Here is a 21,503-nt window from a genome sequence, read left to right as displayed (position 1 = left end):
GCATTCCAGGCCAATTGGTTATTGGCGGCTTGGGGATGTGCCGTCCTCAGCGGATCAGTGGATCACTGCATCAGTGGTGGCAACCAAGTTTAGAAGAAAAAATGTGGCTGTGTCTAATCACAGTTTGGCTTCCACCTCTCCTGTTGACATCAGCTTTCACGCATATTGTGTTGCAATAAATCTACGTAAACCTAGCTGAATTCGAAAGAAGAAGGCGACCAGCGGCCTGCACGACCGCTGGCACACCCGCCACCTTCGGCAACTGGTAGGTATCAGCCAAAACATCACTTCCAACGTGTGACGTTCTGACAACTCCAAAGACTACCACGGCCCACACTGTTGTTTATCTTATGCATGTGTCCAGTGCGTGCTCCCTAGTTGGGACCCCAGTTGCCCCTAACCTCACCCTTACCCACCATACGCCATCCGTGCCTCTCGTCCCCGATTTCCATTGGCTTCTCGCGGTCTTCCTCCTCCTCGCGCTGGATGCCAAAGAACGGCGCAATGCTGATTTGGACCACGCCCTTGAACATGTCCAGCAGTTTGTGGCGGAGTGTCTCGCCAGTTTGTTGAAAGTCTGGAGACGCGTTGAATTCCAACAGAGTAACGTCAGGGGTAGGAAGCGTGGAGGCCGAGGTTGTGGGTGGGAAGGAGAGGATGAGGTCGACGCCAAAGATCTGTCATTGATCAGCGGCCGTATATCAGAGTAGGAGGGTAGTGTACATCAGACTCACCTCGAAAGCATTGGGCATGAGCTGCAGACCAAAGCTACCACACTCGGCACCCGCCTTGACCGACTCGGCAATGACTGCGCCGACCTTGGCGAACGTTGCCTCGAGCCATTCGGCTGTGACCTTGCCACGGGGTGCATACCTGCCATTGGGAGTTGCCGCGAGCGCCGTTAGACCCTCGAGGTCCCAGAACAAGCGGACCAGGTCGTCTTGGACAACAGGTGCACCGAACCCGTCGGTCTGGAGACACGTATTTGTCAGGTGTGGCCGCAGGTCGAGCTCGCCATCGACGGTTTGCGGCGATGCGTATGGCGCTCCCGAGAACAGGGCCAGCATGGTGTGCGCGACGTGAACAGTCCAGCCGCCGGTGACGAGGGCATATGCGCGGAGGTGGAACTGGCATGTCAGTTCGGTGTGCGGAAACGACAAAGCTCACCTTCTGGCCAAGCACCGCCGGTGAGGTCGCGCTCTCCTCGAGGTCAAACAGCATGGGACGGGGAAGGTACTCCTGGACAGGTCAGCTGGTCAATGGGCGGATTGGCTACTCACCTGGATGACAAAGTGTCGCAGTTGCGAGATGAGGACATTGGTACCGCCCTCTTCGTCGTCGTCGTCGTCGTCGAGGTTGGTCGCAGCTGCTTGCTTGGCCAAAGCCGACTCGTCATCATCCTCGTCATCATCCTCGTCATCCTCGTCGTCCTCGTCGTCTGATGGTGGCTCAAACTCTTCAAAGATGGCACGCCTGGTGGTCAGCTCAGCCATTGATAGCCATACAACTCACAGCTCATCCTCGGTCGAGAACATTCTGATGCCCTGCGCGCGATCCGCAAACCCAGGTTTGAGGATAAACCACTGCCTTTCCTCGTCGTCTCCCAACTGGGCGTTGGCGTCCATCGTCTCCTGGAGTTCGTACAGGTCGTCCATTAGGAGCTCGTCGAGCTCGTCGGCAAACTGGACGTCCACAGTCCATCCCTTCGGGATACCGCCGACACCACCTGAAGCCGGCGCAGCAAGAACGCTGCTCTCGCCCCTGTGGCTCGACTTGGCGAGGTACTCGGCCACAGTGGTGTGCAGTTGGTGCTTGCGGATAAGGGCCTTGCGGTATACGTATGACGAGATGAGGTATGAGTCATTGGCGTGGGGCTTGTCAAAGGTCATCAGGTCGTAGTCGGCCCTGCATGTCAGCAGGCCAGCTGGAACGGGAATTGGAAACTCTAGCTCACCATTGCAGCTTGGGAGGGTTCTCTTCTGAAGGGGGATCATTGCTGATGGAGACGGCGGGAAGGGTAGCGGCAAGAGCGCGGACGAGGAGCGTCTCGGTGTAAGGGGAGGGGAAGGACACAAATGCCGTGATGGGCTCTGTCGACGCCATGGCTGGGTGGATGTTGGTGAGGGTGGATGATGACGACAACGACAAGGCGGGCAGAAGTTTCCGAAAAGCCAGAGCAACCTCCACCTCTTTGTGTGTGTCTTTTTGGCCCCGCCTTTGTTATCGTCCGCCGGTTGTTTATTATTTGGTTCCGTCGTCGAAATGACGTGCTGATCGTGCCTCCCACGCGTCTCGACGGGTATCTCAAAGGGCTAATTCATGCCCACGACTTTTACTGCAACTCTCATCTCACCCATCCGCATCCTTGTCATACAATGCCTGCTCCGTCGCCCGTAAAGTCCCTCGTGGGCACCCTCAAGGTTAGTTACCGGCATCGCGCGTCGGATGAACCCGCTAACCTCGCTCTTTCCAGATGCTGGATGGCCGCACCATCCCTCAGTTCGGTCTCGGTGTCTACGAGATGAACGACGCCGACACCTACTCGGCAACCAAGGGCGCTCTTGAGGCGGGATACAAGCACATTGATACTGCCGAGTGGTATGTTATGGGTTCTACAATGTCTGACGCTCAGGTACGAGAACGAGGGCCAAGTTGGCCGCGCTCTCACCGACTTTTGCAAGAGCTCCGGCGCCAAGCGCGAGGACATTTACATCACCTCCAAGCTCATGCACAACCGTGGCTACGACGCGGCGCTGAGGGACCTCAAGGCGTCGCTTGGCCGTGCGGGTCTCGACTACTTTGACCTGTACCTCCTCCACTCGCCCATTGGTGGTCCCGACTCGCGCAAGGAGCTCTGGCGCGCTCTCGTGGACGCCAAGAAGGCCGGCCTGTGCAAGTCTATCGGTGTGTCCAACTACGGTGCCAAGCACATCCAGGAGATGGTTGATGCCGGCGTCGAGCTCCCCGTCGTCAACCAGATTGACCTCCACCCGTTCATGCGCCACCCGGACATTGTCGAGCTGTGCGAAAAGCACGACATCCTACTCGAGGTGAGCAGTCCACTGTCCTCGCTTCAAAGTAGACTGACCTCTCAGGCATGGGCTCCTCTTGCCCGCGCGACCAAGTTTGACAACTCCGTCATAGTCAAGATGGCCGCCAAGTACAACCGCGAGCCCGCCCAGATCTTCCTCCGCTGGGGTCTGCAACATGTGAGCTGAGCGGGCATCCGTCGCAGCAGCTGACCACCAGGGCTACGTGATCATTCCAAAGTCGGTGTCGCAGAAGCGTATCGAATCGAACGCCAACATCTTCGACTTTGAGATCAGCGACGAGGACATCAAGGAGGTGAGTCACGACTCGAAGGACACAAAGAGCTGACAGACCCAGCTGGACGGTCTTGACGAGTACCACGTAAGCGGCACTGTTTGTACATTCCTCGCAGGATTGCTGACATTGGGAATCAGATCACTGACTGGGACGTCGTTGGCGTCGAGTAATGGGGTTTCGAGTACTGGGGTTCCGGAACATGGCGTGACGCCACGCCGCGGATGGAACGTTCCCAAGAGCAAGCAAAGCGTTGTAGCTCCCATCAAACTACTGCATCTTAGACTGCATGCATCTTGTACTGGCGCACAGGGGTCATCTTGCGGTAGTCAGTCTGGTCACGAATGGCTTATGGAACCCAAGAACGGCCGTGAACGGCCGTCGCCGCTCGTCTCACTGCCAGGGCCCACAAGGCGAAAGGATATCGCAGCGTAGGCTGGAACAGGGCCGACGTCATTACTGCTCCCTGGGTGCCAAGATTTCTGGATCCTTCGTCCTCTCCAGAGAGCAGTGCATGTCGTGTGCAAGTTCCAGTAGATGCATGCACGTGTGCGGTGTGCGTGAGAAGGACGGACTGTGTGCATACATACAGAGTGTATGGAGGCGTCACCTTTGACACTGCACAAAGCTGAGCGGCGAGACTGTTCGGCTCCCCCTGGCAAGCCGCGCACTGAGACGCGTTCTGTGCGCACAACGCCGGGCCAGCCGGCCAGCGAGCCAAGACAAACCGTCGTCGACCTCTTTCATCTTTCATCTTTCTGTCTCCCCACTCCTTGGTTGCCCACATCTCTGTCCTCGTTCTTCTACACATGCTCCGTCCAGAGGTCGTGTACAACTACGTCGAAGACGTAGATCCAAACCTCGTACGTTCCACCACCCACACATCCGTCGCCGCCCCGCACGTCGCCGCCATCCACCCATCTCCAGCACCCCCGCCGAGAAACCGCACTGACCATACAACCCGGTACAGACCTGTGCGATCTGCCAGTCTGCTCTTGTCGACCCGGTGACAACTGCGAGCTGCAAGCACACATTCTGTCGCGACTGTATAACCCAAGCACTCAAACACAACCCCTCATGTCCGATCGACAGAAGCGCCCTCGCACCCAGCTCGTTGCAGGACACCGAGCCGCTGGTTCAGCTCATGCTCGATGAGCTCCAGGTACGCTGCGAGGCTGAGGGCTGTGGAAAGGTGATGCAGCGCGGGCTCCTCCTCTCCCACATCCGGTCATGTACGCAGGCAGTCGTCACGTGCGGCGACGACAGCTGCGGTCTCTCAGTACGTCCCCCAGCTCCTGGGTCATGGTCCTCTCGGTGCGTCCGTCTGACAAACCGCAGATGGCCCGCCACCGCATGCCCCACCACCGAGCGTATGAGTGCTTCCAGCGACGCATGGCGTGCAGCAAATGTGACATTACTCTTACTTTCAAAGAGGCGAAGGTAGGTCAAAAGTTGCATCGGCTTGTCGCTGACCTACACAGGACCACGCGCACTCAAGCTGCCCTCCACATGCCGACGGCGAGTGTGCGTCAGACAAGTGCGAGTTCTGCGGCGACCCTCTTACGACACGACCAGCACTTCACAGATGGACATGCCCCTCTGCCCCTGTCCCATGCTCGCATGCCGACCGCGGTTGCGCCTCAATCGTGTCACGACAAAGCCTGGAGAACCACTTGGCAAGCTGTCCCTTTGAGGCCATGTCGAGCTTCTTTACGATAACAGAAGCGCGGTTCACGGCCCTCGAGCGCAAGTTTGAACAAGTCCAGGCGGAGAATGAGGGGCTGCGGTCGCAGCTGTGGGGTTTGCGCCGTGGTCTGATCGTCCCGCGGAGTCTCTGGGCCACCGGCGACGACCAACCTGTCGTCGACATCTCAGCGTCGGCACCTCCGAGTCCTCAGCATCCTCCGGCGTTGGTACGTTCTGCCCAGGAGGGCGCACCAGAGGGCAGTACCTCGACCTCATCACACATGTCGAGCGACAGCCCACGCACCGTGGCCGAAGACGCCGACGCTACCCCTGTTCCACCACCGGACGTGTCGCCCGCTGCGGTTTCCGAATCGACTACAGCGGCCCAGACACGCCTCCGTTCCGGTAGCACTCTCCTTCAACCCCCCTCGGGCATGTCCTATACCGACTGGGTGGTGAGCCGACTACCCGGTCCCAGCGCATACCAGACCGAAGGTTGTGCAGCGCTCCGGTCGGCTATTATCCACCTCGCCGCCGGCCTGGACGCCGCAGAGCGCCGAAGCGAAGTGTGAGTTGCCGGCCCGATTGTGGATGACACAGCTGACGTTGGCAGGCGGATCACGACGGAGAGCTTGCGGATACTGGAGGAAGTTGCGACGCTTCGCGCCATCATTCGGCCAATGCGAATGCGTAGGTTCTCCCATCACTTTTGGTGCTGACCCACATAGAGGTCCTCTCAGACCGACCCAATTCCCCCCACGTTAACCGCTTCCCATCCTACTCCTACTCCCAGTCACAAGAGAACCACCCCTCCATCCCAACCCCGCCGCTCTCGACCTCGCACTCACTGGCCAACGAGACTCTAGCGTCTGACAGCGACGACGACGAACTGCTAGCACGCACGAGTATCCCCGAATCCGTCGTCTTCTCTTCTTTAGGTGTCGGCGTCCTCCAACACCGTTCTAGCGTCAGTTCGCTAGCGACAGCTGCCGGGAGCAGTAGGCGCGGGAGCGTCGGTGTTGGTGGTTATGCGGCCGTCCAGCCCCGCGAATGGACCGGCAGGCCGTGCGCATTCCCGCCTGCGCCGCCCGAGCCTGAGCCATCAGGACGCACAAGCCGTGAGTTTCTCGTTGCAAACAGCAGGTTGAGGCTGACGACCAAGGCCTGAGTTCCCTCGGCGCCAGCATATTCCGCAACCGCGAGCGCCGGTAGCGGACAGGCTTGCTGTTTCTCCACCGTTTTTCTATCTTGTCCCGTTATTGCATCGACGGACCATTCACATTTATCATTTCACCCATCACGACCATCAATGACCGCATGCCCGCCCATACTGTATGTACTTGTGTGGTCGACATACAAGACCATAAACCATTTCTCACTTCACGCCTGAACAATCTTGTTCCTTTCATCCATTGTACATAGATACAAGTACATGCCCACAATGCACACGCATAGGTAACCAGTCCGAAACCTCTTTCTACCTGCTACTCTACTTCTTCTCCTTTGGCTTGAAAAAGCTAGTCATCTTGGACATGCCCTCCGTCTTGACCTTTTTGAGAGCCTCCACTCCACGGCTGTTCTGGCTCGCAGCCTTACGCTTGGCTGCCGCTCCGCCCTTGTCTTTGCCCTTGCCGTTGATAACAGGAGCAGCGGCAGCCACGGCGGCCGCCGCGCGGTCTCTCAGGTATTCGTCGAGTGCCGCAAAGCTTGGCCATAGGTTAGCTCATGTTACAAAACACGTGCAAGACAACCTACTCGTATTCCTTGACGAGGAGCGGCAAAAGGACTGGTGGCAGGTAGTTTGCGATCTGATCAATGGACGCCTTGGTCCTAGCAGCTAAGGTCGTTAGTCCAGCTTTCAAACCGAGTGAAGCTTACCAGTTACCAGCTTCTCATCACTGCCGGCGGTCAAGAGCCCGTCACGGCCGAGCCCACGGACCAAGTGGTCAAACTTGCCAAACTCCTTGCTGTGGGCCAAGTTGTCGACCTTGAATTTGAGTAGACGCAGAATAGCATCGCGCGAAGGACGATAGTATGCCCTGTCTTTGGCTTTGGACGTCTCGCCTTCCTGGGCGACAGCCTCGATAACTGCGTGGGTCAGGCAAATCCACCAGGAAAAAGACGCGACCTACGTTTGCGGTCACAGCAAGCGCGGAAGGCGCGGCGGAAGGGCTTGTGCTCGACCAGGCGGGACATGTCGGGGTTCCACAGCTCAGCGTTGGCAGTGGGGGAGAACGCAGGCTTGAGAGCAAACGCTTCGGATCCAGCAGCGGTGGCCAGGAGGTCGGGCAGGGGTTGGAACGGGGCGGTGCGGTCGTCGCTCTGTAGACGAGAGTTAGTTGATGGAGTTTTGTTGCCAAGCAAAAGGAAACCAGACTCACGGGAAGCAGCGCTAGCACAATAGGGATAGCGACAAAGAGTGGGTCGATGGGGTTGTGTACCAGCAAGCTCCCCTCTGTACGCGTTAGCGCCATCCCGCAGACAGGTACCAACGGGAAATGTTGTCGTCGCCGATGAACCACGTCCGGCCCTTCGCCCCGCCTACCTTGATGGCCTCACACAATCCTCCGTTGCCTGTGTTATAGGGGAGGTACAGCTGTGAGGCGCCTACAAGGTCAGCAACGGTAGAAGGCGTCAACAACCTACCTGTACGTGGGTGAGGGAGCCGGAGGTAGCGGTGCTCCGCGCCAGGCTGAATATCTGCTGCGTTAGCGCACGCACCAAATACTCCACCCACCGTCAGGGATGACTGAGATATACTCTGTCATGATGGCACTGTAGGACAGGATACTGGGGACGTTGAACGAGTTAGAGAGGAGATGAACTAAACAACAACGAAAGAGAGACGCCCACGCGCGAAATCAGACGCGTACCCGATCATTTACGCGACCGTGCCTGGCGCGCGACCGTTCTATTAAACTAAATTAGCGGATCCAATTCTGTACTATTACAAGCTCGTTCTAATGGTGTGTCTGACCGCCAGAATCCGATGACGACGAACAGCTGCTGACGCAGAGTGGGTGTTCGTTGTTGTTTCAATCCCTCCAACTCCTCTCTCAGCCACCATGTCAGATAAGAGCGCAGCAGTGACCCCAGCTGCGACTGCGGACAGCCCAAAGCCTGCGCAACGGGTCCGCCTCGTCGACAAGCTGCTTGCCAAGCTCGGCCTCCGGTGCGTTATAGACATACCCCTCAGCCAGTGCTAACCAACTCCAGGGACCTGTCGCCCAACGATGACAGGAGCTTGACTCCGGAGCAACGCGCGCTGGGGAAGAAGCTGGCACGGAATAAGAGGGTCGTGAGCAAGATCTGGGAGAAGCTGTGGCTGTTACGGTATGTTATATGGTCGCCGACCAGAGCTGACATATCCAGAACCATCCTCACCGTCATCGGCGTGGTATGGATCCTCCTCCTCCCACATCCATTCCTGTGGAAGGGTGTTTTCCACGATGAACACGCTCTTCAGCCTGCACAGGTATCAATGTACTTCAACTGGGACAACGTGCAGAAGGCAGACACCTACCTCGCGGACCTCGAGCGGCTACGGGACGACAATGCCGACTGGGAGACGATCAAGACACACCTCGTATCCGAGTTTTCTCTCGCAGGCCATGAGAGCGGCAACACTACGTCGGCTGCGTTTGCGCGCGTAGCACCTCCACGATCTGAGGGTACTGAAGCGATTCTGATCTCTGCCAACTGGCTCTCAAGGGACGCCAGTGCGGTCAATGTTCGCGGTGTCGCCATGTTGCTCTCTCTTGCCGAGTTCTTCAGGAGGCAAACCCACTGGGCATTCGACATCTTCCTTGTCGTCGGAGACGATTACCTTGCGGGTCTCGAGGACTTTATGACATCTTACAACCCACGAGCGAATATCTGGACGGCTCTGAACCTCGACTATCCTTACCACTCGTTCTCGCACTTGGGCATCTACTATGGTGAGTGCTAGGAAACGGAGTGGGCTAACGATTTGCAGAGGGAGTGAACGGCCGTCTTCCCAACCAAGATGTCATCAACACTGCCGCTCATGTCGCTCGGTGGTCTGGTGGTGCCGACCCGGCACTGCACTCGCTCCCAGCCCGCCCCTACGTCAACTACCTGACGGGTCTCAAGCACCTTGTCGCGCATGTCAAGTTTGCCGCCCTCGGCCGTCCCTCAGCTGCACACGGTGTGCTCGCCAAGCACCGTATCGATGCCATCACACTGTATGGTGTCCCCGCCGAGGGACCTCATGGGTTCTACACTCTGGGTCGGACGATCGAGTCTACTTTGCGCTCGTTCAACAACCTCCTTGAACGCCTGCACGCCTCGTTCTTTTTCTACCTCCTCCCCCACCCAGACTATTTCCTGCCGGTCGGACACTATCTACCTGCAGCTGTGATTCTGGGAGCGTCAGTCACCATTGCGGGCTTTGACTGTCCTGACCCTCTTGCAGGTGTGTTGTGGGCCATCCCTGCCGTCCTCGCCGGTCTGGTAGGTTGGGCGATCCAGAACCCTGCCATCCCCGTCGCGCTTGTCGGGGGCTCCTTCGTCATGCCCAAACCAAAGGGAACGGCGAGGCAGAGCCTTCTGGCTCTCGCACACTTGTTCTACGGTGCCTTGATCCCAACCCTCGCCATGGTCAACTTCCCCCAAGCAATCCTCCTCGCTTGTTTGGTCATCCTCGCCCTTTCTCCCATCTTCTCCATCCCAATTCCTGATCAAAAGACTGAGGTTCCACTTGGTAAATTCGCGCTTGCAGCGTTGTTGCTTTGGCCCGCGGTCCGCGAGCTGAAGCTCGAGTGGGAAATGTTTGGAAACCTCGCGTGGCCCGCCGTCTTCGCCGTCTTGGTCCCACTCTTCACTGTGTCGTGGATGACCCCGCGCGAGTGGGAGTGAGAACGAGCAGAAACACCTAGGTATAGAATGTACAGTACACCAATGCATGATACTCTACCAGATCCGTAAACCCGTAAACCGTTTGCGCTGTCTCTTCCCTTTAAGTGGAGATAAGCTCAGCGAGGATGATGGCCATGCCGAGTCCGAATACGAACAGGCAGCCGTCCTTGTACACCTGGTTCACGACGCCAAGATACTTTGAGCCCGTGGAGATGGTGCGTCCGATAGCGGGTGGGAGGAGAGGGAGGACGTTGGCGAGCAGAGGGTGGAGCGATGGAGGGGTGCGGACGAGCGTGACGCGCGTAGCGAGGAGGACGAGCTCAAGAGTCACAAAGGCGTAGAACACGGGCTGAGAACGAGTTAGTATGGCACGCAGACATGACATGACACTTCAACTCACCACTGGCTCGAGAATCTTGGCTGCGAAAGCACTGCTCCTGCCGGCAAGACCTGACCACCTGGCGGCCCACGACGCGATGGTATTCTCGCGACCGGTAAACACGTGGTAGAGAGCCGGCTCCCACCAAGCGGCGACAAACACCACCAAGGCGAGCACGCACAGCGCATGGATCGCGGGGAAGAAGCGCGCTGCTTTGGAAGGAGGCTGAACTGGAGCTCCCATACCGGGGAACATGCCCGCCATACCGGGCATACCGGCCATGGCGTCGAAGGGGTTCTGGCCAGGAGCACCGTCAAACCCAGGCATGCCGGCGAACGGGTTCTGCATTGGGTCCATCCCGCCAAAGGGGTTGGATGATGGGGTGCCCTCGCGCGAGTCACCGATGAGGCCTGGTCCGCCCATACCGCCCATGCCGCCCATACCAGGAGGAGGGGCGCCTCCCATGAGCGACGCAAGGAGGTTGGCCATGTCGGGAGGAGGTCCACCCGCGCCGCCTCCCATGCCGCCGGGAGCACCGGCACCTCCAAGCATAGCCATCATGGCGTCGAGCTGCTGGCGCATCTGCTCTTCCTCTGTCGAGGCCGAGGCCGCAGCAGGGCGACGAGCTCCAGAGGCAGCAGTCGACGGTGCCCAGCCGGGGCGGTGGTCGGCAGTAGCCGAGGTGTTGGAGGAGACGGCGGGCTTGGACGCGGACGCGGGCGCGGGCTTGGATGACGATGAAGCTGTGGTAGTCGACGCAGTTGCGGTGGCAGGCTTGGCGAGCGTCTCAACGCTTGGGGTGTCCGGCCTCGAGGGTGCGGCGCTGGAGGCGGCGCTGGCAGTGTCGTCACCGCCGTACAACATGTCGGCCTCCTCGCCGCGTGCGGTCTCAGCGAGACGCTGGAGACCCGCGTTGCCGCGTGCAAGAATCTTGGCTTTGCGTGTCGCTGCACGGCGCTGGGCGTCTGTCATTTCGGACATGGTGGTGGTTGTTGTTGAGAAAGATGGAGTGGATGGATGACGATGGAATGTGGCAGTCGATCCGAACAAGTGACCGGCGAAATCATAATGACGTGTGCATGTTCAATGATGCGGTTCGTTATCAGTCGCGTGTGTGTTCATGTTGATCATGTTGATGCGACACGCACCTTCCCATACTCAACAACAACAGCCAAAATGGCTCACTCGCGCAACACTCCACATACCCATCTCCAGTCCGGCACAGCGGCCGCGTACATGAACCGTGTCATCGGCCAGACCTTGGTTCGACGCGGGTTTGATGGCGCAGAGGCCGGCGCTCTGACTGAAATGGAACGGCTGCTCGAGCACCGTGAGTGTACCTTCCCCCATCTCACAGTCGGCTGCTCGACTATTGTAGCTGACCATACCATCAGACATCCAGAGGTTATTTGAGAATGCACACGACTATGCACGTCTCTCAGGCCGTAGCCTCCCACATGCGGTGGACCTCTTTGCCGCTCATGAAGACAGTGGATGGGACGTTAGGAGTCTGCGACGAGAAGCAAAGCGCAAGCGTGCAGGTAGGTATCCAGTACTCAATAAGCGTACTCAATGGGCCTAACTGGATTACAGGTGTCACTCTTCCCACGTCCGAAGAGCCCCCAGAACCCGCAGCGCCTATCAACATCGCCTCCATCCCGGAAGGCGACGGCGACGTCAAACCCAAGCTGGCGAAGGCACCAGAGTACGCTTGGGATGGCGCTCCCGCTCTTCCAGATCCATGGACGTACAAGCCCGACCTTGTTCCCCCACCGCCACCACCAAGTTCCAAGGTCACAGCAGGCGTGCTCGAGTTTATGAAATTGACGGCGTCCGAGAGAGGTGATATTCCTGCCGAGCTGGGTCTGGTGGATTATCGACGAGCCGACACGAGGGAAGGAAGGAAGAAATGGGGTGTCAAGGGTATTGGCGCGGCGTAGAACATGTACAGTGCTCAGAGTGGGTCTTGTTTACACAGCATGAGGAGGATACAATGTACACGTATGTATGACTATAACACAGGTTCCCAGTTGTTTTTGCCTTGACGGATGGTTGCCTGGGCGGTGCGAACGCCAACCCAGCTCAAAACCGTGTCGTCTCTACTCGTCAGAGTCATCAGAGTCATCAGAGTCGTCGCTGCCAGCAAACTCCTCCTCTTGAATCTTGCGCCTGTCATGTCAGCTCCACGAACCCGTCGAAGCTGACCTCTTCTGGTTGGGCTGTAGTCTGCTTGCGTTGGCAGGCGGCGCAGCCATCTTCTTCGGGGGTGTAGTCGCTGATGAGAGTCAGCACGAAAGCTCAGTTAGGTTCTCACGATTAGTACGCCCGCCCTGGCTGCCACTGGGTCCTCCCGGCTGGCGGGCAAGGGTCGCACGCAGGTTGACCAGCTTGGCAGTGAGGGAGGTGATCTCGGCCTGGATGAGTCAGAAGTGACAGGCTCTTCGTACGCGCCTCTCTTTCTTCCAGCTTCGCTGCCAGGACACGTGATTCGCCTATTCGTGTGAGCCAAGATTCCATTGCTGTACAGCATCGCTGCACATTGCACCCCGATGTGGTGAAGGAAGACACGAAGGGGCCGACTCACCGTTGTCTTTCTCCGGACGCGAGAGCACCTGTGTATGTGCTTTAGTATATCTGTAGACGTCGCAACTCACTTCAAAGGCACCGTCGAGGAGTTTAGGCAGGTAGGCTACAGTGTCCTCCGAGTCGAGGTAGACGGTGACTGGTGTCTTGGGCGCGTGTATCACGAGCTGACGTCGATGTCAGATCACGGGCGAAGAAGTGACTGTACCTTGAGTCCATTGTTACCGCGCTCCTCGACATGAATCATGCCTCCCTTGATCGAGTCGATGATCTCAGAAGAACGAGTGGCCTGCAACATGCGTTGTTAGCTCGTTGGGAGAGGCCAGAATAGCGAGCCTTAAGACGCGTTACTCACGTCTCCGTCACCGGCCCAGACTTGCAGCTTGCCCTCCACATTAGCCCAAAGAGCCACCTCCCACTGTCCGGACTTGACAGTCGAGAGGAGGAGGTAGCGGACCTTGCGCCCCCCGCGCTCGTAGTAGATTTGCTGTTGTATGCCGTCGAGTGGGGGCATGATGGGTAAGAGTTGGACGTTTGTTGTTGTTGATGGTCACTGTTGGGACAACCTCCACCCGGTTGACTGGACGTTGCGCGCGGGAGTATAACACCACTCGGGCTTTCCTCGTCTTCCTCCTCACTTCCTTCCACACCTTGCTTCCGTATTACCTGTCAATTGTCAACATGTTCTCAGGTCTCGCCTCGCGCCTCGCGGTCGTGCATGTCTCGTCCACCTCCGTTCCTTCCGTCCACATCGGACATCGGACGCGGCCGACGCACAATCTGAGACGTCATGGTCCATATGCGCTGAATCCCGCGGAGCCCGGCTCTCCAATTCCGCGGAAACAAGATGGCAAGTACCGAACCGAGCAACGACTTGCGGCAACAGGTCATGAGACAAACGCGCTTAGCTGTTGTCATTATCACCTTGTCCTCGTTGTTCTAATGCCCATTCAGTCCCTCAATACGAGATCTAATCAGCGTCTTCGCGTGTCGCATGCCCTGAGTTGTTGTGGAGACCCCCGAGCGACGCGCGGTACACCGGGATTGCTGGTGACATTCACGGCCTCACGGGCTGCTCCATCACGTTGCCATCCCCCCAAGCACAAGGGAGACACGCTGGTATGTAACAGGGGACAGTCATCTCGTTGTCTTGGTCTTACTCTCTACCTCACTCGAACTACTCATCATGGTGCTCACTCAGCTCCGTCCGGCCTCACGGCTTCTCTCCCTTTCTTCCACATTGCCACCCAGGCCACCATCACTCTCCACGACCCACTTGCCCCGCTTCCGGCGATCACTCGCTACGCTGGGTATCCGCCGCGAGGATCCACGTCGCGTATGGGAACGCCGTGCCCCACTGACGCCTGACGCGGTCCGCGAGCTGGCGGGTACAGCCAGTGTTGAGGTTGAGAGCTGTGCGCGTCGCTGCTTCCCGGACGAGGCCTACAAAGTGGTGAGTGGCAAGAGGACGCGACTCGTGATGAGACTCGACGGCCTTGATCGGCGGCAACTCGTGATCCGAAATGGAAGAGCTAACCATTCTCTAGGCTGGAGCTCGCATAGTTCCCAAGCTCACAGGTGAAGTCGACGTCGTTCTTGGTATCAAGGAGCCCCGCCTCCAGGACGTCCGTGACATCATCGACACCGATAAGGGCAAGAAGCGCACTTGGATGATGTTCAGTCACACCCACAAAGGCCAGGTGAGCATTGATCGTATTACAGCTTAGTGACTGCCATATCCAAGCTGACCATGCCTTCTACAGCCGTACAACACTGCGCTCCTGTCCTCCTTCCTTCCTCCAACTGCGGGGCAGACCCTGATCGACCACGAGCTGCTGACCGCCCCCACGAAGGACGGTTCACTCAAACGAGTCGCTGCTTTCGGGTGGTATGCGGGAGGTAAGTCTGTCTGTCATGATCTGCGTTGACAGTGTGTAGCTGTTGGAGCAGGCGAGGCTCTGAGTCTGACTGGTCTGGCGCTTCTGAAGCGCGGCGTCGCTCATCCACTTTTGGTAAGTAACAGTGCACTCGCTGTAAGCTCACAGCCAGCACCTTCCGCGCCCGTATTCCTTTACCGATCTCAATGACTTCAAGGCTGCGCTTATGGCTACTGGCAAGGCATGTGCCGATGCACCAGCTACACAAACTGGGCCGGTCGTTATTGGCCTCACAGGGTGAGCCACTCTCGCTGAACTGAACTGACGCCAGTGCCGGAAACGTCTCAACTGGCAGTCGCGACATGCTCGAAGCTCTCGGAGCCCGTTGGGTCAAGGTTGACGACCTCGCAAACCTCCCCAACAGCTCCGAGATTTACGCCTGTCAGATCCCCCCCTCGGCCTACTTTGAGCGCATCGCTGGGGGCGGCTACGACAGGAAGGAGTACTACGACCAGCCCGAGCTGTACCACAGCATGTTTGCCGAGAAGATTGCCCCGTACCTCACCACTGTCATTCATGGCGCTGGATGGCAGCCTGGATACCCTCGTATCATGAGCAACGCTGAGACCAACAACCTCATCAAGGCAATGGGTGGTCGACAGAAGTTTGTGGCTCTCCAGGACATTACTTGTGATCTCGAGGTGAGCTATACTCTGGTGAACGTCAGAGCTGACAACCCAGGGCGCATTCGAGTTTATGAACCAGCACACCAGCATCGACACCCCGTCCTTTGAGGGCCCAGGCGATATCCTTGTCGGCGCTACGGACATTCTCCCCACAGAGCTTCGTGAGTTCCAACACTCGTCACTGGCTAACATTCCCAGCTAGTGACGCCTCGGCTCACTTCTCCCGCTGCCTCCTCCCCTACGTCACTCGTGCACTCCAGCATGCCGATGGCAAGGCCACCGCCGCCGCGGATGAGATTGAGGCCACTATCAAGCGTGCCCAAATTGTCCTGGATGGCCACATCCAGCCCAAGCACGAATGGCTCCAGAACAAGGTGGCGGCATACCGCGCCAAGGAGCTGTCCGCTGGTAAACAGAAGCAGATCCTCTTGCTTGGCAGCGGTCTCGTCGCTGGTCCCGCCGTGGACGTATTCCTCAAGCGTCCCGATGTGTCCCTTGTCATTGGTGAGCTTTCCTCCACGTGCATAGTGCAGAGCTGACAGACCAGCCAGCAATAATGCGGCCGAGGCCCAGTCGCTCGCCAACAACCGCGACAATGTCACCATCTCGACGCTCGATGTCTCTGACGAAGCGGCGCTCGGCAAGGCTGTCTCACAGGCTGATGTTGTCGTCTCACTCCTCCCGGCGCCCATGCATCCCCAGGTCGCCAAGCACTGCATTGAGCACGGCCGTCACCTGGTGACTGCGTCGTATGTGTCGCCTGAGATGAAGGCTCTGAATGATGCGTACGTTCTCGCGGGGTGTTTCGGCCTCGATAGTCATACTAACTTAACAGCGCACTCGAGCAAGACGTCCTCCTCCTCGGCGAATGTGGGCTTGACCCCGGAATCGACTCCATGTGGGTCCACTTAGTCGCAAGAACGGAGAGCTGACTTGCCCAGGGCCGCCATGCGTATCCTCGAGCGGGTGCAGCATGAGAACAAGCGCGTGACCTCGTTCATCTCGTGGTGCGGTGGCCTCCCCGAGGCGAGCGCCAGCAACGTTCCGCTGGCGTACAAGTTCTCCTGGAGCCCCAAGGCTGTGCTCACTGCGGCTCTCAATGATGCCCACTACAAGCTTGACGGAAAGGTGGGTTGTTATCACGCGTACCAATACCATAGCTGACGCATGTCCAGATCCAGCAGGTTGCCGGCAAGGACCTCCTGGCCGAACACTTCCCCAAGGCCCCCCTGTGGCGTGGCCTCGCGCTCGAGGGTCTTGCCAACCGCGACTCGCTGCCGTATGCTGAGAAGTACGGTCTCGGACCTGTCGATGGCCTGCGTGACTTGTTCCGTGGTACTCTGAGGTACGTTTATTGGGCCATTGTTTCGATGGAGCGTAGTACTAACTCTGTACCAGGTACCAAGGCTTCTCCGCCCTCCTCGATTCGTTCAGCCGCCTTGGTCTCCTTGGCACCACGCCGCTGAAGACCAACTGGACCTCGTGGCCCGCCTTCCTCGCTGCTGCTATTTCTGAGAAGCTCGGCACGACCATCGCCGAGGCTGATGTGCGAGCGACGATCCACAAGGTCCTCGGTGACAAGGGCAAGGAAACAATCGAGGCTCTTGAATGGTGAGTTAACTCGAACACTACGACGCTGGCTAACTCTCAGGTTCTCCCTGCTGGCGCCTTCGACTCCCAATTCGTCGCACGCCCCACCGGCCATCCCCAACTCGACAACTCCCATCGACCTCATGTCCACCCTCCTCTCGCGGAAGCTGGCCTATGAGAGCGGCGAGAATGACTCTGTTCTCCTGCACCACGCCTTCAAGCTCGTTCCTAAAGATGCAGCACCGGGAACGCCGGAGCAGACCGTCACTGCCTCGTTGCTCTGCAACGGAACTGCCCAGGCAAGCGCCATGTCCACCACTGTTGGGTGTACACTGGCCTTTGCGGCCTTGAGGGTCGCAGATGGCCAGGTCAAGGGCCGCGGTGTGCGGGGTCCTTACGACAAGGATGTGTGGGAGGGCGTGCTGGACGAGTTGGAGAAGATTGGGGTGGAGGTCAAGGAGACTTGGGCGTAAGAAGAAGGGAGCGAACATTGTTCATCATGCACTTCAGAATTGTACGCATCAGCATATATGCAGAAAGAGTAATGTCATTGGATCCGAGAGAACAGTGTCGCAGACCAGATCATGGGATGACGTCCAAAACCAAACTACAAACGTCTACAGCTCGTATGCTACGTCGCCTCGACCGCACCCAGAGGCCAGCCAGAAATGATATCGCGATACCACTTTACTCCACCCTCCCGTGGACCTGCCTGGTCGTCCCTCACGATCCCCATCGCCCCACTGGCCACGGCGCGAGTGGCAATCATGTCCACCATCTCGGTCGCCAACCCAATCGGCAACCCTTCCACAGCAGCAATCTCGATGATGGACAGCCCCACCTCGGCACCTAGACCTTGCGGCTCGCCTTCGCCACCCTCTCCTGGGTCAGGTGTCATGCGCTTAACCAAGCGGTGGAGAAGCACCGAGGGAGCATACAGCGGGGCGTACAGGACCGTCAACCCCGAGGGCAGGTTCATGGCCCGGATGGCCGGGTTGGTGTGTTGCGGCAGTAGCGAGAGGAGGGACACGAGTGTGGCAGGGGGTAAAAGCGCGACGCCACGGGCGCGCATCCACAGACCCCATACGGTGTCGAGTCCAATGACGCCGTGGCCCGGCCGCATCATCAATGCGTCGTCGTCTTCTGCTGCGCCGACCTTGCCCTTTCCCTTCCGTTTTCCAGTCAAGAGACCTCCGAGCTCGCGCGCCAGGCCGTCGAGGTATGCGCGCTCGTCGCGGACCATGTCCTGCGTCAAGGCCGGGGCTGGCAGGCCGAGCCGGACCAACGAGGAGCGCACCAACGTCGCTTCTTCATCCGAGGTCCCTCCCGATGCAGAAGAGAGTTTGGCATTGAGCGATTGCGCGAGTCGGACCTGCTCATGTCAGCTGCGGTGGGGATCGGATGCAACTGAACGAAACGGATCCAGTCGCGACACTCACCATTTCGCCTGCGCGAACCATTAGAATCTCCAGGTCCCGGAACGCGTCTACCATCCCTTCGTCGTGGGCACGCGCGTCCAATGAGATCGACTTCATGATGGCATCTGCAAAAGTGGTCAGATTTGGGGGCGCTCCCGAGGTCAACTGTATTGCTCACCAATACCTCCTCCAGGCCTGTTCTCGTCGCTTGTCACTTTGCGTGCAGGACCAGCAGCCACCCTCTCCCACACTTTGTCGCTCAGCACCCCCTTGAGTTTTCGGTATGCGTCCTTTGAGCCGTCTTTGCGGAAACTCAGGCGGACGACATCGTGTCTGTCTGTGGTGGAGAGCGAGGCTTGTGTCGCGGGCGTGCGTTTCGATGTCGACGACGGTCGAGGGAGAGGGGTGCCGCACATTTCACAAGTCTTCATACTGGTGTGGTTGAGGAATGTACATGCGGGGCATGCAATTTGAGCTGGCACAGGCGGCGGCTCCAGTGGTGGTGCTGATTGAAGAGGTGCAGGTGCTGTCGTAGGTTGAGAAGGTTGAGGCAACGACGCGGTCGAAGACGACCAAGGCGATGGCGCCGCACTCCTGGCTGCGACCGGTGTAGCAGTTCGGCTGGGAGGCAGGGACATGGTCTTGCTCATGGCATAGTTGACGCCGCACAGTTGGCATTTGGTGGCCGGGGACAGGTTCTGGCCGGGAAGGAGCGCGTTGGAGAATCCACACACGCCGCAAGTCCAGTTATCCGCTGGTGCAGGGGCGGGGGTGATCCATGTCTGTGACACGACCACTTGCTCGCCTCCTGTCGTCGTGGACGGAGCTGGTGTGCTGGACGACCTAGCTGGGGTGGACGCGCCCGCAGGAGAGCTTGTGTCAAGGTTGACTGCTCCCTTTGTGATCTGGTCCACGACGGGGACGCGTCCAAGAAACAAGGTGATCTTGGGGGATGAGCGCATAAACCCAGTGTAAAACTCGGTTTGGCGCACAGCGGCAAGTGGAGCATGGAGTGGTCGGCCTGGGCCGCTATCGGGAACGAGGAGCAGACGGTGGGTCGTGATATGAATCGTCATGGACTGGTAGTTTGAGACTTTGTTGTTGCTGCAAGTGTCAGTGACGCTTGCTACATCCCTCAACTCGTCTAGGCGGTACTCACCCTTCATAAAGGCCCACATCGTTCCATCCACCAATCCACGCCTCCCCCTCACCCAGACTCTCCGCAACGCTCCCGCGCGCGTCTCTGGCATCGATCTCCCAGGTGGACCAGTATTGTGGGCTAAGACCCGACGGCAGGAAGCCCGTACTCGTGCTCGCACCCTTTCTGTCACCGTTTGCAGTGTTGAGAGTTGCCGCGCTGGCCGTGCCAGGCGGGGGCATTGTATGTGTGATGGAGAATGGTTCGACAGAAGACGAGCGCAGCGCGATGGAGATGAACCCAATTACTGGCGGCGGGGTTGCCGACGATGACGTCTTAGTAGGAGGTCTATCGGCATAATTAGAAATCAGACAGTGTTGTATTGCGCCGTAGAAGTCCAATTTATAGTCGCGTTTCTAATGGAATGTCGTTGCCCACACGGCTGCTCGGACATCGAAGTGCCGCCTCTGATGGGTGGCAAATGGAACTGCAACGACTGCTTTGAGACGGAGCATGGGTACACATCTACACCAGCACTACTCTGGTACTCTGGTCTGAGCTATTGAATCGTTCCAGTGGCCAGCAAGCAAGCCGAACCTGCTCAATCCCTCACGTTCCGGGTCCACTGCCGGTCCCAACATGCCAGCAATCCAGCAGACCCAACGATCCGTCGCCGCGCCGTCCCTGTCGCACCGGGCAGCATAGACCCACTCCGATGCGCAGCTTAAAATGCCCAGCTGCCAGTGGGCGAGACCGTCATCCTCCCTGATCATCTCCGGTGGACCCTTTGGTCGTTCCCTCAACTCTCCACGTCAGTCATCGTCAGTGAGGACGCAGGGAGGGGGATTGATTCAGACACTATGCATTTGCTTCGTGCGCTCTGTCTGCTTTCTTCTGCTGCTCACGAGTTCCATCTCAAGCTTCCCTCACAAAGGGAGACTGTAAACGGAACCCCCGCCTGGACGATGGACTGTAGGTGCCGTTTTTTGAGTAAAACGATGTCGGGTTTTTACTTCTTGTCCTTGGCGTTGGAAGCGTCGACGGTAGCCTGGTGCTTGTCGACCTCGGCCTGGGCGGCCTTGAGCTTCTCCTGGGCAGCCTTGAGGAGCTCCTGCTCGCGCCTGCGGATGTACTGGCCCTCCTCGGCCTGCTCGCGCTGGCTGGAGAAGAATGTCAGGAATCTGAACGAACGCGGGTACCGGCTTCGAGGCTTCGGATTGGCTGGGGCACTCGGCCGCCGGTGGGTACCGCCTCCTCTGGTAGATGCGAGGCAAGGCTGGCCCCCACCAGCGCAGCACAAACTCACCTAAAGCCCTTGGACGAGGCAGTGGCACCCTCGCCGCGGACGTCGGTGTAGGAGCGGGCCATGACGGGCTGAACGTTGTGGGAAGAGAATGACGTCGGGACCGGAGGTAAAAGGGAGACAGAGGGGCGAACGGCGACGGCGATCACAGAGGGAGCGGAGGGGGAAGGGTAAGTGCGGGGTCGGGCAGGGTAGTGAGCGAGTAGCGTAGAGTAAGAGGTAAAGCGTCAGCTGATGGTCCAAGAGAGCTGATGTATCGCAACAAAGAAGAGAGGCTCGATGATGTTTGGCCGGTAAACGCAGGCCAGCGTGCGCGGCGTGGCCTATCGCTGGCGGCAGGCGGGGCAGACGGAGGAGGAGGAGGGGGAGGGGGAGGACTCACGGCGACGCGGAGGGCCGAAGCGCGGGTGGCGGTGAGACGGATGAGGGACATTGTCGAGAGATGAGTTGTGAGGTGGTGGTGGATGCGATGTGTGAGAGAAGGAGAGGAAGTAAAGAGGCGGAATGCCTGGCGCACATGCGCGTATAAGAACACACGGGGGCGTCCCATGCCTCCCAGGCGGTGACTCGGCGGTGCGATGAACGGAGCGGGCCGGGAGACAGAGTCTGCAATTAGGCGACGACATGACGTAATTATTTAC

General features: G+C 58.5%; 11 protein-coding genes across 11 annotated transcripts; 5 read left to right on the top strand and 6 right to left on the bottom strand.

Annotated features, from left to right (window-relative positions):
* Positions 1–374: 374 nt before the first annotated feature.
* Positions 375–2,103, bottom strand: EHS24_002191 (uncharacterized protein; the record flags this gene model as incomplete). Its single annotated transcript, XM_028617935.1, has 6 exons — positions 375–677; positions 735–1,127; positions 1,168–1,239; positions 1,281–1,473; positions 1,513–1,905; positions 1,955–2,103. 6 exons carry the CDS (start codon positions 2,101–2,103, stop codon positions 375–377), a joined length of 1,503 nt encoding a protein of 500 aa, XP_028473613.1.
* Positions 2,104–2,375: 272 nt separating this feature from the next.
* Positions 2,376–3,497, top strand: EHS24_002190 (uncharacterized protein; the record flags this gene model as incomplete). The annotated part of the gene is made up of 7 exons (XM_028617934.1): positions 2,376–2,420; positions 2,474–2,598; positions 2,633–3,050; positions 3,096–3,209; positions 3,250–3,345; positions 3,388–3,411; positions 3,465–3,497. The coding sequence occupies 7 exons, from the start codon at positions 2,376–2,378 to the stop codon at positions 3,495–3,497; spliced, it is 855 nt and encodes a 284-aa protein (XP_028473612.1).
* A 636-nt stretch (positions 3,498–4,133) lies between these two features.
* EHS24_002189 (uncharacterized protein) lies at positions 4,134–6,178 on the top strand (the record flags this gene model as incomplete). The annotated part of the gene is made up of 6 exons (XM_028617933.1): positions 4,134–4,187; positions 4,445–4,603; positions 4,663–4,764; positions 4,806–5,578; positions 5,624–5,700; positions 5,739–6,178. 6 exons carry the CDS (start codon positions 4,134–4,136, stop codon positions 6,176–6,178), a joined length of 1,605 nt encoding a protein of 534 aa, XP_028473611.1.
* A 321-nt stretch (positions 6,179–6,499) lies between these two features.
* On the bottom strand, positions 6,500–7,778 carry EHS24_002188 (uncharacterized protein; the record flags this gene model as incomplete). Its single annotated transcript, XM_028617932.1, has 8 exons — positions 6,500–6,716; positions 6,766–6,847; positions 6,889–7,098; positions 7,143–7,332; positions 7,392–7,465; positions 7,504–7,617; positions 7,657–7,710; positions 7,748–7,778. The coding sequence occupies 8 exons, from the start codon at positions 7,776–7,778 to the stop codon at positions 6,500–6,502; spliced, it is 972 nt and encodes a 323-aa protein (XP_028473610.1).
* Positions 7,779–8,075: 297 nt separating this feature from the next.
* Positions 8,076–9,888, top strand: GAA1 (Glycosyl phosphatidyl inositol protein transamidase complex subunit; the record flags this gene model as incomplete). The annotated part of the gene is made up of 4 exons (XM_028617931.1): positions 8,076–8,182; positions 8,227–8,343; positions 8,383–8,948; positions 8,987–9,888. The coding sequence occupies 4 exons, from the start codon at positions 8,076–8,078 to the stop codon at positions 9,886–9,888; spliced, it is 1,692 nt and encodes a 563-aa protein (XP_028473609.1).
* Positions 9,889–9,988: 100 nt separating this feature from the next.
* On the bottom strand, positions 9,989–11,248 carry EHS24_002186 (uncharacterized protein; the record flags this gene model as incomplete). Its single annotated transcript, XM_028617930.1, has 2 exons — positions 9,989–10,237; positions 10,289–11,248. 2 exons carry the CDS (start codon positions 11,246–11,248, stop codon positions 9,989–9,991), a joined length of 1,209 nt encoding a protein of 402 aa, XP_028473608.1.
* A 195-nt stretch (positions 11,249–11,443) lies between these two features.
* On the top strand, positions 11,444–12,207 carry EHS24_002185 (uncharacterized protein; the record flags this gene model as incomplete). The annotated part of the gene is made up of 3 exons (XM_028617929.1): positions 11,444–11,597; positions 11,662–11,808; positions 11,861–12,207. 3 exons carry the CDS (start codon positions 11,444–11,446, stop codon positions 12,205–12,207), a joined length of 648 nt encoding a protein of 215 aa, XP_028473607.1.
* Positions 12,208–12,278: 71 nt separating this feature from the next.
* EHS24_002184 (uncharacterized protein) lies at positions 12,279–13,364 on the bottom strand (the record flags this gene model as incomplete). The annotated part of the gene is made up of 6 exons (XM_028617928.1): positions 12,279–12,366; positions 12,473–12,542; positions 12,582–12,681; positions 12,922–13,017; positions 13,059–13,139; positions 13,206–13,364. The coding sequence occupies 6 exons, from the start codon at positions 13,362–13,364 to the stop codon at positions 12,279–12,281; spliced, it is 594 nt and encodes a 197-aa protein (XP_028473606.1).
* A 672-nt stretch (positions 13,365–14,036) lies between these two features.
* Positions 14,037–17,476, top strand: EHS24_002183 (uncharacterized protein; the record flags this gene model as incomplete). The annotated part of the gene is made up of 14 exons (XM_028617927.1): positions 14,037–14,303; positions 14,398–14,550; positions 14,614–14,749; positions 14,789–14,862; positions 14,900–15,024; positions 15,059–15,428; positions 15,469–15,574; positions 15,612–15,917; positions 15,961–16,198; positions 16,249–16,311; positions 16,355–16,541; positions 16,589–16,758; positions 16,812–17,024; positions 17,065–17,476. 14 exons carry the CDS (start codon positions 14,037–14,039, stop codon positions 17,474–17,476), a joined length of 2,820 nt encoding a protein of 939 aa, XP_028473605.1.
* A 158-nt stretch (positions 17,477–17,634) lies between these two features.
* EHS24_002182 (uncharacterized protein) lies at positions 17,635–19,801 on the bottom strand (the record flags this gene model as incomplete). The annotated part of the gene is made up of 4 exons (XM_028617926.1): positions 17,635–18,375; positions 18,443–18,546; positions 18,600–19,525; positions 19,581–19,801. 4 exons carry the CDS (start codon positions 19,799–19,801, stop codon positions 17,635–17,637), a joined length of 1,992 nt encoding a protein of 663 aa, XP_028473604.1.
* A 767-nt stretch (positions 19,802–20,568) lies between these two features.
* EHS24_002181 (uncharacterized protein) lies at positions 20,569–20,927 on the bottom strand (the record flags this gene model as incomplete). Its single annotated transcript, XM_028617925.1, has 2 exons — positions 20,569–20,719; positions 20,866–20,927. 2 exons carry the CDS (start codon positions 20,925–20,927, stop codon positions 20,569–20,571), a joined length of 213 nt encoding a protein of 70 aa, XP_028473603.1.
* Positions 20,928–21,503: the final 576 nt, after the last annotated feature.

Source organism: Apiotrichum porosum (genome assembly GCF_003942205.1).
Source record: "Apiotrichum porosum strain DSM 27194 chromosome Unknown scaffold_12, whole genome shotgun sequence".
NCBI lineage: Eukaryota > Fungi > Basidiomycota > Tremellomycetes > Trichosporonales > Trichosporonaceae > Apiotrichum > Apiotrichum porosum.
Note: the sequence above shows the minus strand (reverse complement) of the source record. Positions and strands in the feature narration are given on the sequence as shown.